At 40.1% G+C, this 16,867-nt stretch overlaps 1 protein-coding gene across 1 annotated transcript; it reads right to left on the minus strand.

Annotated features, from left to right (window-relative positions):
- Nucleotides 1-8,438: 8,438 nt before the first annotated feature.
- On the minus strand, nucleotides 8,439-16,739 carry LOC140587190 (uncharacterized; the record flags this gene model as incomplete). The annotated part of the gene is made up of 5 exons (XM_072708591.1): nucleotides 8,439-8,480; nucleotides 8,823-14,390; nucleotides 15,246-15,422; nucleotides 15,702-16,064; nucleotides 16,431-16,739. Coding segments are annotated over 5 exons (6,459 nt in total), but the record flags the coding sequence as incomplete, so codon positions are not given.
- Nucleotides 16,740-16,867: the final 128 nt, after the last annotated feature.

Here is a 16,867-nt window from a genome sequence, read left to right on the forward strand (position 1 = left end):
CATTTAATATCATTTCTAAAATGGAGCGCTGACTCCACCTGCTGGCCACACCATTTCCATTCCCATTTCATTCAAACAGCTAAATCTCAGGCATGCTTCATCTGATCCTTACAAAATTTGATTCACTTCTGTATGACTGGACTACAGACAAATCTTCCAAGTTTGGTGGCGATCAGTCAATCTGGAGCGGTACAGCCACTGTCATAGTATGTCTAATAACTACCTTGGCTAATTCAGCTGAAATATCATTCATAATACTTTCAAGGAATTAACTTTCCCTTCACCTCAGTCCATATTTTTAAGCTCCTTTCATTTTTATGCTATTTGATTTATAGAAAATTATCAGACTTTATTTATAAGCCAGGCAGTATATATTGCAGATTTTTCGCTTTTTTGTATTAAATTGGCCAGTAGGTGGAGATGGTGCTCTATTTATATTGCAGTTTTTTAGATTTTTTTTTATACATTAGCCAGCAGGTGGTGTTCGTCCTGTATTTCATTAATGTCATTAAATTCTTTCAGGGCTTCTTATGTCTAGAAGAATACTTTACAAATGCAGTAAGACACTGTTGTTTTTTTTAATATACAAGACAGCATTTGTTCAGTGAGGTACTATAAAGTAAGCTTAACTTGTATGATCTAGACTTAAAATATTAGGTATGCAGGTGCCTATTTCTACCATCTACTTAGAACATCTGACACAAAAAACAAATTCTTTTGGGCTGAGGCACTTCAGCAAATGGTTATATATTGTATCTTATATTGTTGTACTAAGGCTGCTTCTGCTAATGGCAGTAGTCAAACTGCCACACCAGGGACTGCATACTACCAATTATCAAATGTAGTGCTAACTCCACCTGCTGGCCTCACTATTTCCATACCGAATTCATTAAGTCTGCTAAACCTCATTCATACTTCATCGAATTCTCACAAAATTTGACTCACTTCTGTAGCACTGGACTATGAATAGACCATCTAACTTTGGTGACATTCGGTTAAACGGGGGCGCTTCTGCCACTGTCAAAATATACTAATAGTTAATGCAGCTGAAATTTCTTTTTCATCAAACCTTCAAAGATTATTGACATTTTCATTTCATTTCACTTTTAGAAATGTATCAAAGTTCAGAGATACTTCAGGCTGTGTACAGTGCAACAATTGCAATTTCTTCCAACAGCTAGTCACCACATGTCCCTTCTGTTTCTGATCTACCCTCTTCCCTTTATCGTACCTTAATCAACATATCAAAGTCAATGTTCAAAATGTCAGGTATTATCTTATCATAGAAGCATTTCCTACTTTTTCTGACTATTTAAATGCATTGGCCATCAGTTACAGTCTGTACTTCATTTCAAATTTAGCCACTGTCAAAATATGTCTAAGATCAACCTTGGTTAATGTAGCTGACATCTCCTTATTGTTTATTTAAACATTTAAATATTATTCACCTTTCCCTTCTTCAAATTGCATATTTTTAATCTGCTTATAAATTCCTGCCATTTGACTTTTAGAAATCTATCAAACTTCAATGTTACTTCAGCCTGTGTACACTGCAGCAATTGCAATCTTTCTCCAACAGCTAGTCACCACATTTCCCTTCCGTTTCTCATCTACCATTTTCCTTTATCATACCTTGATAAACATTTCCACAATAATGTTTAAATGTTAGCTATCATCTCATAGTAGCATTTCTTATTTTCCTGACTATTTAAATGCATTGGCCATCAGTTACAGTCTATACTTCATTTACAATTTAGCCACTGTCATAATATGTCTAACAACAACCTTGGTTAATGCAGCTGACATCTCCTTATTGTTTATTTAAACATTTAAATATTAATCACCTTTCCCTTCATCTAAGTCCATATTTTTAATCTGCTTATAAATTCCTGCCATTTGACTTTTAGAAATCTATCAAACTTCAATGTTACTTCAGCCTGTGTACACTGCAGCAATTGCAATATTTCTCCAACAGCTAGTCACCACATTTCCCTTCTGTTTCTCATCTACCTTTTTCCCTTTATCGTACCTTGATAAACATTTCCAAGGTAATGTTTAAATGTTAGATATCATCTCATAGTAGCATTTCATATTTTGTGCCAATTTAAATGCATTGCTCATCAATTACAGTCTGTACTTCATTTCAAATAATTAGTGAACTTCTAATTTTATGCCATTCACTTCTTTCCTCTTCATTGCTTCTTTCCATTAGCTTTGGACCCGATTGTCACTGCTTGCAGTTATCTTTATTAAGGGTCCAAAGCATGAAATGCTTATGGACCATTATTGTTTTTCTTAGGATTTTTCTCTTTTATTATTATTATTATTATTAAGGGTCCAAAGGACGAAGTCCTTATGGACCATTATTGTTTTTCTTAGGATTTTTCTCTTTTATTATTATTATTATTATTTTTCGCGCCCTAAAACTGAATGTACAGCCTAAACCTTAAGAGCTAGACCAACCAAACTTGGTAATATGATGTCAATTCCTACCCGCTACTCAGATTCTCTGACCCAGGCCTGTCAGCCAGATGGGGGCGCTCTAGCGCCCCCCAATGCGTTTCAGTCCATATCTCCTGTCCTATTAGTCCTACAATTGAAATTATTTTTTCTGCTGATACAGACAGCTTTGCTCTACCAACTTGCCATTTGGACTATGAAGCTCCGCCTACTTAGATTTTTTGCTAATTTGCATAATTTGTGAAACTGACTTCTGCCTTCAAGTCCTACACTATTGGACCAAATCAGACAAATGAGGTGTCAAACCGATCAGTCCAATGAGCTTATCAAAATATATTCAAGAAAGTCAGACATTTGTCTATTTTATGGCCACTAGCCATGCCCAAATCCCACCTAAATTTGGCCTATTTCAGTCTGACTGTTATAACTTCTCCTTACCTTAGCCTACCTGAACCAAACTTACAATCCTACCTCCCTGCTCTATTATGTGGTCAACATACAATGCGGCCCACGTTTTGTCAATAGGGGGAGCTACAACTAAAATCTGCCAATATCTCCTGACTGCCTTGACCAATCTAATTGAAATTTGGCACATATGTACTACGTTCAAGCCTGAGGTCAGACATGTATCATGGCAGTCATTAGTTGTAAAATCCTGGCCACCATTAGCCAATCAAAATCAAGCAGCCATTTGACTGGCTAAACAATGAGCAATCCAAACCAAATTTGGGTTGTACATTTGTCCTCTGACCCTGAGCCCACCCTGTAAAGGACATGTCAGTCTGCCATATGGGGGCGCTACAGCGCATTTCTGCCTATTTCTCCTGAACTGTTAATTATAAAATTGACAATTGTTGCTTAAGCTATCCATTAGCTCATGACAAATTTAATATTATAAAGAACTTCATCATATCTCTTGCCATTTTTGCCTATTTTGTAAAAGTCTTAAAACAGTACTTTTTCTTAACCTCCTTGGATTTTCACCAAACCTTCATATTTCTGTGATCGTTTTAATCAGGAGACAGTCCTTATAAAGAAATATTAACAAAATCTGAAACTTTCCATGTGGTATGGCCACCAGCCGCACCCAAACCATACCGGTGCCACACCCATTTCAATCAGACAGCTATATCTGAGGCATGCCTCAGCCAATCATCACCAAACTTTAATATGTACTGTAGGACATGACTGGGGAAGGGCCCTCCAAATTTTGTGCCGATCGGTCAAACGGGGGCGCTACAGCAATATAACATCACTGTATAAACTGCAAAATCAGCTCAACTTACATTTATCTCATTTTTGATCCAGTGACATATTACTGGTTAAAATCTTTTGCCCTGCAAGTTCTGTGAGTCATGTCAAATCAAGCAATATGCAATGTCCTATGATAGTCATTTGCATTCCCTTGTCATATTTAAAAACTTAATAAATAACATATTACTGTAACTACTGCAATGTCCAGCCTAAGTAGGTCAATCTGGTAGTAGATCAATCAGGACACTGCCCTTATGTATAATTTATAAAGATATATTGACCTGTCTGTACACTATGGCCACCAGCCATACTGAACCTACAGCATTTCCATGATCATTTCAATCAAACAGCTAAATCTGAGGCATACTTCGTCTGATCATCACCAAATTTGACCCACTAATGTACCACTGCATCTCAGACAGACCCTCCAACTTTGGTGCCGATCGGTCAAATGGGGGCGCTACAGCTACTGTCCATATATGTCTAAGACCCACCTTAGCAGATTCAGCTGAAATGTCCTTATTCCTCATATAACCTTCAAAGAATTGTTACCTTTCCCTTCACCTGCATCCATATTTTTAATTTCCTTTTAATTTTCACCAATTTGCCTTATACAACATTATCAGACTTCATTTACAAATTAGAAGGTCAGAAAGCATTTATTATCATTTCTAAAATGGAGCGCTGACTCCACCTGCTGGCCACACCATTTCCATTCCCATTTCATTCAAACAGCTAAATCTCAGGCATGCTTCATCCGATCCTTACAAAATTTGATTCACTTCTGTATCACTGGACTACAGACAGACCTTCCAAGTTTGGTGGCGATCAGTCAAACAGGAGCGGTACAGCCACTGTCCTAATATGTCTAATACCTACCTTGGCTAATTCAGCTGAAATAATCTTCATAATACTTTCAAAGAATTGTTTACTTTCCCTTCACGTCAGTCCATATTTCTTAAGCGCCTTTCATTTTTCTGCTATTTGATTTATAGAAAATTATCAGATTTGATTTATAAGCCAGGCAGTATATATAGCCGATTTTTCACTTTTTTGTATTAAATTGGCCAGTAGGTGGAGATGGTGCTCTATTTATATTGCAATTTTTGGATTTTTTTTTTTATAGACTAGCCAGCAGGTGGAGTTCGTCCTCTCTTTCATTAATGCCATTCAATTCTTACAGGGCTTCTCATGTCTAGAAGAATACTTTACAAATGGAGTAAGCCACTGTTGTTTTTAATATACAAGACAGCATGTGTTCACTGAGGTACTATAAAGTAAGCTTAACTTGTATGATCCAGACTTAAAATATTAGGTATGCAGGTGCCTATTTCTACCGACTACTTAGACCATCTGACACAAACCACACATTGTTTTGGGCTGAGGCACTTCACCAAAGGGTTCTATATTCAATCCTATGTTGGTGTACTAAGGCTGCTTTTACTAATGGCAGTAGTCAAACTGCCACACCAGGGACTGCATGCATACAGCAGGCTAATATTATACATTATGGCCATTTACTATATAGTGTCATTATAGTGTAGTATGTTTTTCATTAAATGTTGCTCATGACATTGTAATACTTTTTCTATGTGTATTTCCTTTACTGCCTGTTTCACCTACTGTAATTGAAATGTATTCTGACATTTACATGTGTATGTAACATGCTTAAGAATGATGACTGTATTAATGATTATAATATTTATTATTATTCATTAGAGACATAATGGAAAACACATTATACACATTGTAAAATTGCAATTAACTACATTTGTCTTAGCCAAACATTTAGGTTTGTGTTATTGTTTCAGGAGGCTGATAAAGTACATTGAGGCCACAATAGTTGAGCCAGCACAATTGACATAATATTTTGCATATGATGTGCATACCATTCTTACATAAACAGTGTATAAAGACCACAAAGTGTGATAGTAGTACTCATATATATATACTACAAAACTCCCAACATGGCAATCTTCTTTTGAATATACAATTTAGTGTAAGTCAACACAGGCATCACAAACAAAGCTGGATCGTTATTTTGACATCAATTTAACCATGGCATCATGACTCTAAATTACATAACATATTATGTAGTACAGAACTGTTACAACACATCATTAATGTTTTGTTATTGCAGAGTAAAAGTGAAAATAACTCAATAAATACTACAAAAAAAATTGTGAGACATCATAGCAATAAACATCCACAAGCAACAGCACATTTTACTCAAAGTACCTTTGCTGTCAGACTATAGTGTGTGGAGATGATTTCTGGTGCATTTCACTTCAGGTATCTGTGTGTAGTTCATACTGTCTGTGTGCAGTCTCTGAGTTCTTTAGAGAACGCTTTGCTTGTCGACAAAATGGGCGCAGGGAAACTTGATGTGGTGAGTATGGTGTCACTGATATGAAGATAAGGCACTGGAAAAGAGAGTAAAACCAGAAAGTTGCATGTCAGCCAATCAGACACTTGCAGATGTAAAGTAAAACTACTTCACAGACAAAATAATCTTTCAAAGAGGTAAACTCACCAGGCCAGCCCATCTGATTGTTCCAATGTACTAGGCAGTGTGATGTGTTAACGAAACTTGATGTGGTGGGCATGGGGTCAGTGTCATCAACAGCAGGCACTGGAAAAGATTAAAAGATTAAAAGCATAAACTGCTATGTAAGTTAGACAAACACTGACAGAGTAAAACTAGAAGTACACCAAAGAGGAAGAAACCTCTGAAAAAGGCAAACTCACAAGGTCAGTGCCTGGTCCTCTGGTCATGTAGCATTAAGTGTGATGTGTCACACTCCCAATGTACAGCTGTATGATGGAGGATGCAGTATAGCAGAGCTTCAACAGAGAGATGTGCCTTAGCTTGATCATCAGGGAAGCACATGACAGTTGTGCCTTAGTGACCTGAGGTTATACATAGGAGAAGGCAGGTTAAAATCTGAAATATAACAATGTAGTAGGGATTTCTGACAATACTTAGTTACCCAATTTATAAGCTCATACACTGCAAACTGGTATGTTTTAAATAACATGCCCATGTTAAGTGAGAAACTGTCACTCACGCACCTTTGCTTTGCCCACCCAGTCATGGCACATCCACTGTGTCTAGATGAATGTCTCACACACACTGCCCAGCTTTCCCACTTAGATTTTAGGTCATGCACATGTATGACTGTTTAGTGTTACTTCATTTTAGCTGTTTGAAGAAACACACAAAACATACACATTACTCCAAAAATTGCATCATATACATGTTACCATAATACAGTCAGTGTACATATGTCCAACATTTCCTTTTAGAGTGTGAAAGTACACTGTACAACACTATACAGACATACGTTAGTATATGGTCTTACCTTAGCCCATAGATGTCTGTGCCTGTTCGCCCTTTCACCATTCTTTTCAATTGAAGCCTTGCTCTGTGAAATTCTATGTCTTTTTAGCATGTTTTGCAGTACAAGACATTAGTTTGGTACTGTCTACATCTGATGGTACTTCTTCATTTCCTTACATTTAATTCATTGTAATTATATATTCTATGTTATATAAACAACTACACATTTACATTTTCCAAGTGTGTGGTGCTGTGTAAAGAGGTTCAGTGCACTGTACTGGCCCACAACACAACATTTCAATATAGGCAACAATGCATTTCATGAATAGTCAATTATATGACACGACATCTAAAATTGTTTATGTTTTTGTGGAAAATTCATACCATCAACAAGTTTGGCATACTGCTGTTGTGAGGCACTTGACAGAGCACATTACCTCCCTTTTCCAAGCCCATGTCGCGTCCTCTGTGCTAATTTTCCACTAGCCCCTACCCCCACCCCCAGTGCCAGGTGCCCCATCCTCCCCTGCTTCCCGCCCAGCCCCAGCCCTAACCCTAGGCCCCCTGTCCCAGAAGCTGAAGCCCAACACCCCTGTCCTAAGATTAGCCTATGCTTAGTGGTAGCTAATATGTTATATACAAAACTACACATTTACATTTTTGAAAGGTGTGGTGCTTTGTAAAGAGGTTCAGTGCACTGTACTGGCCCACAACATAGAATTTCTATGTACGCAAGAATAATTTTTATGAATAGTCAATTATATTGCAGGATATCTAAAATTCCTTTTTTTTCATTTATAGCATTTCAAAATTTTGGGATACTGCTGTTGTGAGGTACTTCACAGAGCACATTACCTCCCTTTTCAAAGCCTACATTGCTTGCTCTGTCCTAATCTTCCACTAGCCCCCACACCAACCCCCAGTACCAGGTGCCCCATCCTAGCCGCCTTATGCCTAGCTCTAGTGACCCTCCCGTAACCTTAGTCCTATGCCTAATGGTAACCCAATCAGCCCACCTCAGACTACTCCCCAGCAACAGGCTGCCATGTCCAGCCTTAGTCACCCCTGCCTCAGCCCTAGTGCCAGCTCACTGAAGCTCAGCCACAGCCCCCTAAAGCATGGTGCCAGACTGCAGGCCCAGCAGCAGTCACCTCAAGGTTGACCCCAACCCCCAAAGCCCAACATCAGCCTCAGGCTAAATGCCAAGCCCTGAAACACCAGTTCCACTGCTAAACTCTGAGGCCCAGTTGCAGCCTTCTGAAGGCCAGCCCCAGTCCTAGCCCCCCACAGCCTACTGGCAACCCCAGTGGTAGCTACTGATGGCTAGCCCCAGGCCTAACCCCTAAAGCTTGGCACCAGGACAAACCTCCCTGCCAACCCCCCCTTAGGACAGCCACAGCCCCAGTCGCAGTGCCAGCCTCCCTCCCTGCAGCACAAAATTTATGTTTCTTACTGATAATATCTTTCATACAGTTTCTTATAGATAATGTAGCACTACACATTTATGATGGCTGAAATACGTCGGCATTGCTGAAACAAAAATTCTGTTAGTCAAAATGTCTTTCACATACACATGATCAATCAAAGTGCCTTTCCCAGTGGTTGCTTCTTTCACAAGTTGAGCATACCCATGTTCTTCCATAAAATTAGCAATTGTACTTACTGCCAAATGATTTACTGCATGACAATTTTTTTTGTTTTTTTATACAGTTTCTTATAGATAATGTAGCACTACACATTCATGATGGCTGAAATACGTCGGCATTACTGAAACAGAGATGCTGTTAGTCACAATGTCTTTCACATACACATGATCAATCAAAGTGCCTTTCCCAGTGGTTGCTTCTTTGACAAGTTGAGCATACCCATGTTCTTCCATAAAATTAGCAATTGTACTTACATGCAAAAGATTTTCATTGAAGTCGCCCATGATGATTTTCCCACCTTCCACACTGTCCAACCGAGTGATCAACTGCATCAGGTTCTTCTGAAAGATTGTCAGATTATACGAGGGTGGTCTGTATAGTACGAAGACTGTTGTTCTTAGTAGGCCCACACTGAACTGCACACACTCAATGTTGACACACTGCACATCAGTCACAGTACAGTTGGTATGTTCTTTATAATACAAACCCACACCACCATGTTGTTGCTTCTTCAGTTCTGCAAAGATAGCATCACTACCATCATATGCCTGATGTCTGGGCTTCCCATGGTATGAAAATCCAGGCAGCTGTACATCTTCTGTGTCTTCCTCCAAATTTAACCATGTCTCTGTCAAGCAGATGATATCAGCTTCCATATACCTTCTGTCTTGCTTTAGGTCATCCAGGTGACATGTAAGTCCTTCAACATTATGTAGGAGAATTTTGCATGATGATGGCACTTCCATGACAGGCTCAATAAACACAGGCATGCTTTGCATTGCAGTCTCAATGTCTTGTTTTGCATATATAGCAGTCTCCTTAAAGTCTTCTATTATGAGGCCTTCCAGAGAAGTCACACGGCTTAATGCTACATACGCTTGTCCAGCTGCAAATATCTTCTTTAGTGATACAACAGCCTTATCCACTGTCAGACCTTGTACTTTGTGTACTGTACAAGCCCAAGCTAATTTCAACGGAAACTGCCGTCGTGTTCCACCACTGTTTGTCACTCTCTCCTCCTCTGGTTTGATTCGTGTAGCTTTGTCCAACCCTGCTTTTAGGCATGGCTTCTTTCCTCTGAGCAACTTTCCAGCTGCTTCGTTATCAAACGTGATGTATATCTCTGATGGAAAATCCTCATCAGTATCAAAGCAGATGTCACTGACTGTACCAAATGCACCATTTACCAGGCCGTCTGAAACATCAATGTTTTTCAGCAGCATTACTCGTGCATTGACACCTACATGTAGTGATTCTAGGAGACATGTCTTCTGAACATTGGCATGATGTCCATGTTTCCTTTCCAGTCTGCCAGTTGCAGCAACCCTTTCAAAATCCTGTGCATGAATGATGACATGGTCTGAGCATATATTCCGCAGCATACGGTAGTTATGCTGATCAACTTCGTCATTGGTTGCATAAATATGAAGAGCAGTACTGTCTTGTCCTTCGCCTGTCAGACATTGTTTCAGCATAGCGATGTCTTCCTCCAGCATTGCATCACCCCTTTTGCGTTTCCTTAGTCGATTCAGCAACTGTGCAAACTCCATATCTTTCTGTCTCATAATTTCAGTCAGCTCCACCATAGCAAAATGATTCTGCCATAGATTCACACCTTTACCCTTAGTATACAAAGCTTTCCCTTTCACAGGACAAAGCTGGTAGAAATCTCCAACAGCAATGATTGAAACATTTCCAAAAGCAGAATAATCTCCAATTTGTTTGATTTGTCTTAATCTGCCATGAATATACGCAAGCAGCTTGTGATCAACCATTGAAATTTCATCTATAATCAATATCTGCAGGTTTCCCAGTTCAGCTCTCAATGAATTTATTTTTTCATCTCCAAGTGGTTCATATGGCAACTTTACATCTGTTGCAATATGGAAACAGGTGTGTATCGTTGCAGCTTTTATGTTGTAAGCACTAACTCCAGTTGGAGCAGTCAGTAACACATGGGCCTCATCTGGATTATGTGACAACTGACGCAAGATATGAGCTGCCTCATACTGTATTGCTTTGATCAAGACAGACTTGCCCACACCTCCAGGTCCAGATATGAATACATGAAATGGTTCTGGGTTTTCACCACGTGCCTTCTGTAAGCACCAGTTTCGTATTTTGTAAAAGATCTCAGATTGCTTGTTATTCAGTGAGCGAAGCAAAGCCAAGGCTTCCTGCTTGGACATACCACAAGGATTGTCATGCAACATATAGCGACTCAGTCTTGGTAACAAATCTGGTATCTCATCACGTTGTTCTCTCATTTCTGGTGTAATGTTGGATTTGCCGGCAAGACACTCTAACCGTTCACGTTCAGTCTCTGGACAAATCTCTGCCCAAGCATCTTCCAATGCACCATGCAGCTGTAGATCTTCCTGAGCTTTGTCTATTGCACGTGATTCCTTTTCAAAACTTGACATGTTTGACTCCACAACCAGTTTCACTGAATGCAATTCATCATCAAGAAACTTAACACAACCAATCTCATAGAATTCCTGGTAAGTGCCAAAAGTAGAAGGTTTTAACTGTGCATCGAAATAATGTGGCAGAAAAAGTTGCAAAATGCTGTGGTAATATTTTTCTGGATCCTTTGTGGGTGAAAAGCGAGCATACCGAACAACAGCTGCATCTGTGCGTGTCCTTTTTTTCACAAATCCTAATTTTCTGTCCAACTGCACACTTCCAGGGCATGAGCTTTGAGACTTACATAGTATTCTGTACTCAGATGCAAATCTCGCCAGGCACATTCCTGCAAACACTTCTGTTTCTGGTCTGGCTTTATATCTATCAGTGATACTGTTCATCCAAATTCCTTGTTCATCATCATTCTCACACTCAGCTTTCTTCCGTATGATGTTCAATGGAAGGCTCATTTTTACCACATTTTCTCCAGTTGGGATAAACTGCACCTTCCGTGATCCCTCTTTCAACCTCATGTTAGTCAGACGATAAACACTTTCTTGAGCTGAAACTTCACGATTGTGTAGGAAAACACTGCCAAGTTGCCGAAGAGCTTCTTTTGCATCAAGGTTACCTTGCTGGGTGGCCTCTTTCTGAGCATTTGCCAGTAGCAGTCCCATCTCTCTCTCAGCTTTGGAAATATAAGAAATGATGTACACAATACATGAATATGCATCAACCACAAACTGAATGTCCATGTTTGCATTCCAACAGCGTAAAAGGTCTCTGTTATATTGGTTCACCCACACTTCACATGGTCTCCTCTTAAGAACAATGGTAGTTTTCTTTGTGATTCTTGAGTACGCAGCTTCAAATATTTCCTGACTGATACCAATTGTACTAAATAAGCAATCAACAGAGTCATAGTTGGCCTCAGGGTTTAGAACAGCATCCTTCACTTTTTTCATTATAGCATCTGCTACCTCTTTTTTCAGGGGCTGTCCGTCTGTCTCACCATCTCCAAGTTTGCATGATGACACAAATGTTCTGTTGCTTGGAGGACGTGGGAAATTGAATCTACAAGTTTTCCCTTTTTTCTTGCATGTTTTTGAGTGCTTCTTACTATGTTGCTGTACACTACATACAATTTCATGCATTTCATCATTACCCTCTGGCATTTCACATGTCACATAGTGATCAATGAAAGCTGATACTTCATCTTCATCATCTTTGCCAACCTTAGGTGCATCTTCCACCCAAAACAAACAGTGAGTGTGAGGTGATCCCCGTTGCTGAAATTCTATTCTGTAGAAATAGTCAAGTATTTTGCCAATGGGTTGTGCTTCTGACATTATGACATCTTTCAGAAAGCAGTGGAATCGATAGTCAAACATTCTAGCAGCTGTCACAGGATTGTTTTTCAACAGTGCACACCTTTCTGACCAGTCGAGCTCAGCACTTGATGCATCTATGCCGTCTTGTTTGAAGATTGCTGTCATCAGTTCTGTCCAACGTAAATCAGCTGAAGAAAAGGAGCAAAACCATGTGGGAATACCAAGCTGTCTTACCATCGCAAACAAATCTTTCTGAACACTTTGCCAAAAAACAGGGGTGCCTCTGATTGGTCTTAGAAATTTATAACCTTCATCAAAATTGAACATCTTTTGTAGAGACTCCTTATTTGTCAAAGTTTCTGATGTGACAGGACACCTATCCCGTGCATCATAGCCTTTTCTCACAGCAATTGACACATTTGACACAACCTGCTGAAGCTCAGACAAATACTGCCCATAAAATATATAGTCTAAGTTTTTTCCAAAACGTCCATCTGCATTAAGAATTCTTGTATTTAAATACCTACACAGTGTCAGTTTTTCCTTCTTTCTGTCATGAAAAGTACCTGTTCCTTTTGGGAAAAGGACTGGAAAACATTTAGCTTCATTTGACTCATCAGTTAGAAGCCTCACTGGATTGTTTCCTTCTGCAGGTGCCATAGACATGATTCCATCAAAGTGCTGATCCAAGATCTCTTGTGCTATGTCTACAGGTTGAAGACACGTATCCATATACATGCCATGTTGTTGTCTATCCTGCAGAGTTTCATCCATTTCCTCATCCTCCATGTTATTTTCATTACAGTCTTCATTTGCATGTATGTCACTTACATCACCAGGTATTTCTTTAGTTTTCTGCAGGGGATTGATCCAGTCATTGTTGAACTCCACATTGCTGTAAAATTTGTTATTCTCTGTAAGATACACCAAAGCCTTCTTTATTTTTTCTGGATGCACAAATTCATATTTGTAATGCCCTTTGTAAGTTAACTTCCGCTTCAACTTTACACGTATCATAAGGTCATCATTGTTGACTCTTGGTAAAACTTCAGCTACATTTGGAACACTAGATGGGACACAAGTCACAGGACCATGAACACCATTTTGTCCACCTTTTGGCAAAGAAACAATTCTCATGAAAGGAATATGTATAGCAATCAGATGCTGTTCCAGTGAATTTAGACGCTGTAACTCTACAGGGACTGGGTCTAAAGCTAGATTGTTTGCAACACTCTCTGCTGGCAGTTTTCCATCAAGAATCTTTCTGTGACACGTGTGGCAGATCCACAAGGAACCTCTAGGGCCAATAACACTGCTACAATCATCAGAACACATATCTACACAATTATGCAAGTATGTCTCAGTTATACACTGTGATGCCACTAACGCAATTGCCTGTGATTTTTTGAAGTACTCATCTTTCTTGCAAATCAGAACTTGGTATTTAAATAGCATTCGATGACACACTGAACAAATGTATTCTGGGCCTTTAGTTATTTTCTGTCTAAACTGTTTAATCACATACTTAATGTCTTTTCTGTTATCCTTCTCTTTACTCCGTTTTCCAGTATTTCTGCTTTTCACTGCGGTGGCATAACAGCTATCTGTCTTATATCTATTACTGCAACTTTGCTTCTGAGCTGATTGGTATACTGGATTACAATGGTAGGCTTCAAATTTCTGTTTCTTCACAGCTTCTCTGTAACTTTCATTTGTGGCATGCTTACTAACCATAAAGTCTTTTACACGTTGCCTGTGTTCAATGTCAGTTGCATACTTCTGCACACTTGACTGCTTCATACGGTGCCTGTGTTCAGTGTCTGTTGCATACTTAATCACACTTGACTGCTTCACACGTTGCCTGTGTTCAGTGTCTGTCGCATACTTGCTCACACTTGACTGCTGCACACGTTGCCTATGTTCATTATCTGTCGCATACTTGCTCACACTCGACTGCTGCACACGTTGCCTATGTTCATTATCTGTCGCATACTTACTCACACTTGACTGCTGTATATGTTTGCGGTGACCTAAGTCTGTTGCATACTTACTTACACTTGACTGTTTCACATGTTCTCTGTACACTTCATCCTCATGGTAGCGCTTTATGCTTCTCTCAAGTTGTTCCTCCTTGTACACCATACTTTCTTCATACCGTCTTTTGCCTCGTTCCAGTTTTCGTCGACTTGATGCCATTTCAGATGGTGTGTTGTGAATTTCAGAGCATCGTGTGGCACAACTCTCAGTATCACGCCCTTTCACACAAGTTACAGCCTCATAGTGTGACTCATTACAATGTTTCAGGTATATACCTCTCGGATCAGAACCAATACATGTGGAGTACTTCAACCATTTGTTATTGGAGTATGTGAAAATATGCACACCAAGCAGATCAGCAGCAGCTTGAATCTCTACCTCAGATGCCCAAGTACCAACATATTTCATCCGTGATGCAGTGACATACTCAGTGACAGAAGAGTGACCTTCCCTAAGACAAGCAACATACCTGGATTGATTTTTTAGTATGTGACCAACAACAGCACGTCTAATTTTCCTGTGTTCTTTCTCATTTCCAGTAATAGCAAAAGCCAGAGATCTGAAAAAGCAGTTACCATCACCAGTAATAGGCACCATTCTGCAAGGGTCACCCATTGGAAACTGTGCAGCCATGTTTACATCACCATGATCAATGTACACCACACCAAGCTTACAGGAAAGGCTTCTTTGCTGCTGTGTTGTCAAAGGACTGAACAAAAACTGCTCACTGCATAACTCACTGATAAATACTACATCACCTTCATTACTCACATGCATATCAACCTCAGGTTCTGCATCGTCTGTCACATTTGGCCTTACCACACCATATTCGCTCTCTGACATGCTGGCAAACTGCTGGACTCTGGTCACTGAGGAGTCACCGTCTGGATGGTCTGACATGCTGGTAGGCTGGTTGAGACTGGTGACTGAGGAGTTACCATCTGGATGCTGGTGCAGGATGCTTCGACTGGTCACACTCACAGCTGTAATCTCAAACTGTTCCCCTGTTGCATCTAAAGACAGTCCTAGGGTATTCACATGGTCTAGCAAAGAATCTATGGTAAAGTGGTACACCAATATACTTCTGCCTGATGCATCGCTTGCTCCATCTCCTCGTCGGGAATGGGAGTCGATCACCACATACCATGACCCTTGCTTAATGATGGCACATGTATTAACTTTAAGAGTAAAAAGACATGCATCATACTGTGAGAATACTTTTCTTACCGCTTGATCAGCTGACATGAGAATGTTGCACATATCTCCATATTCGCTCACACCAAACAAGCCAACAAACATGTCATCATGGTAGTTTATTTCAAATTTATCACCATTCAATGTGTACTCAGTTGGTAGATCTCTCACAAACAGATACCCAGAAGCATCTTGAATTCTCCCAGCATCTCTGATGGTAGTGTAGAGGTCATCTCCATTCAGCAGTACTTGATCAATGTCTGTGACTGACCAGCTTAAAACGTTCTTTATCTTACACATTAGTATGGCAATCAAACTATTAGCAACACATTGCTTGTTCCTGTTAACACCAAATTGTGGGTGTCCTTGATGGAAGGAGCCTCTCACAGTACGTGCCTGAGGAAAATGAGGAGATGCACAGATATTTACAGGGTTCAGATGCTGCTCTTGATCAACGGTACATTCAAATTTTGCCAAGGGTTTTGCCAGAGGAATTGCCAAGGAGTTTGCCAGAGGAATTGCCAGAGGAATTGCCAGAGGAATTGCCAGAGGAATTGCCAAGGAGTTTGCCAGAGGAATTGCCAAAGAATTAGATGGTCGCATGGATGGTAATATAGATGGTCGCATGGATGGTAATATAGCTGCAGCCTTTCTTTTTTGAGGCGGCTGCAAAACCTCGTCATCAGTCAAAGCCTTGTCTTTATAAAGAGAAGGTATAAACAAATTGTCATCAGTCCTACAAATGGCACCCAGGGTGGGAACCTGGTGGTCATGGCTCGTCGGGCAAGTCACAGTCAGGATCTTTTTGGTATTCCAGTAGGGGGGAAAAGAAATAACCCCGTCAGTCATAGCCATGACAGAGTCAGGCCGCGGCTGTGCGGCCTGCTCAGGTTGTTGGTCGTGGCTCGTCGGGAAAGTCACAGTCGTGATCTTTTTGGTATTCCGGTAGGGGGGAAAAGACGTAACCCCGTCATCAGTCATAGCCACATCAAAACTATCAGCAGCTCGCCGCCGGTCCATCAGCCTCTTCTTCGCTGCTGCTGAACGCTTGGACGCCTTGGTGCGAGGCATCTGCAAATGAACAAGGGGGGGGACACAACACAAGGCACACCTGCTTACAACCTTACTTTGCACTGACATCTCAATTATACGTCCTAATAGCTAGGGATGTACACTTGTAATTTAAAATCACAGGTTCA

Source organism: Paramormyrops kingsleyae, unplaced genomic scaffold (assembly GCF_048594095.1).
Source record: "Paramormyrops kingsleyae isolate MSU_618 unplaced genomic scaffold, PKINGS_0.4 ups146, whole genome shotgun sequence".
NCBI classification, from domain to species: Eukaryota; Metazoa; Chordata; class Actinopteri; order Osteoglossiformes; family Mormyridae; genus Paramormyrops; species Paramormyrops kingsleyae.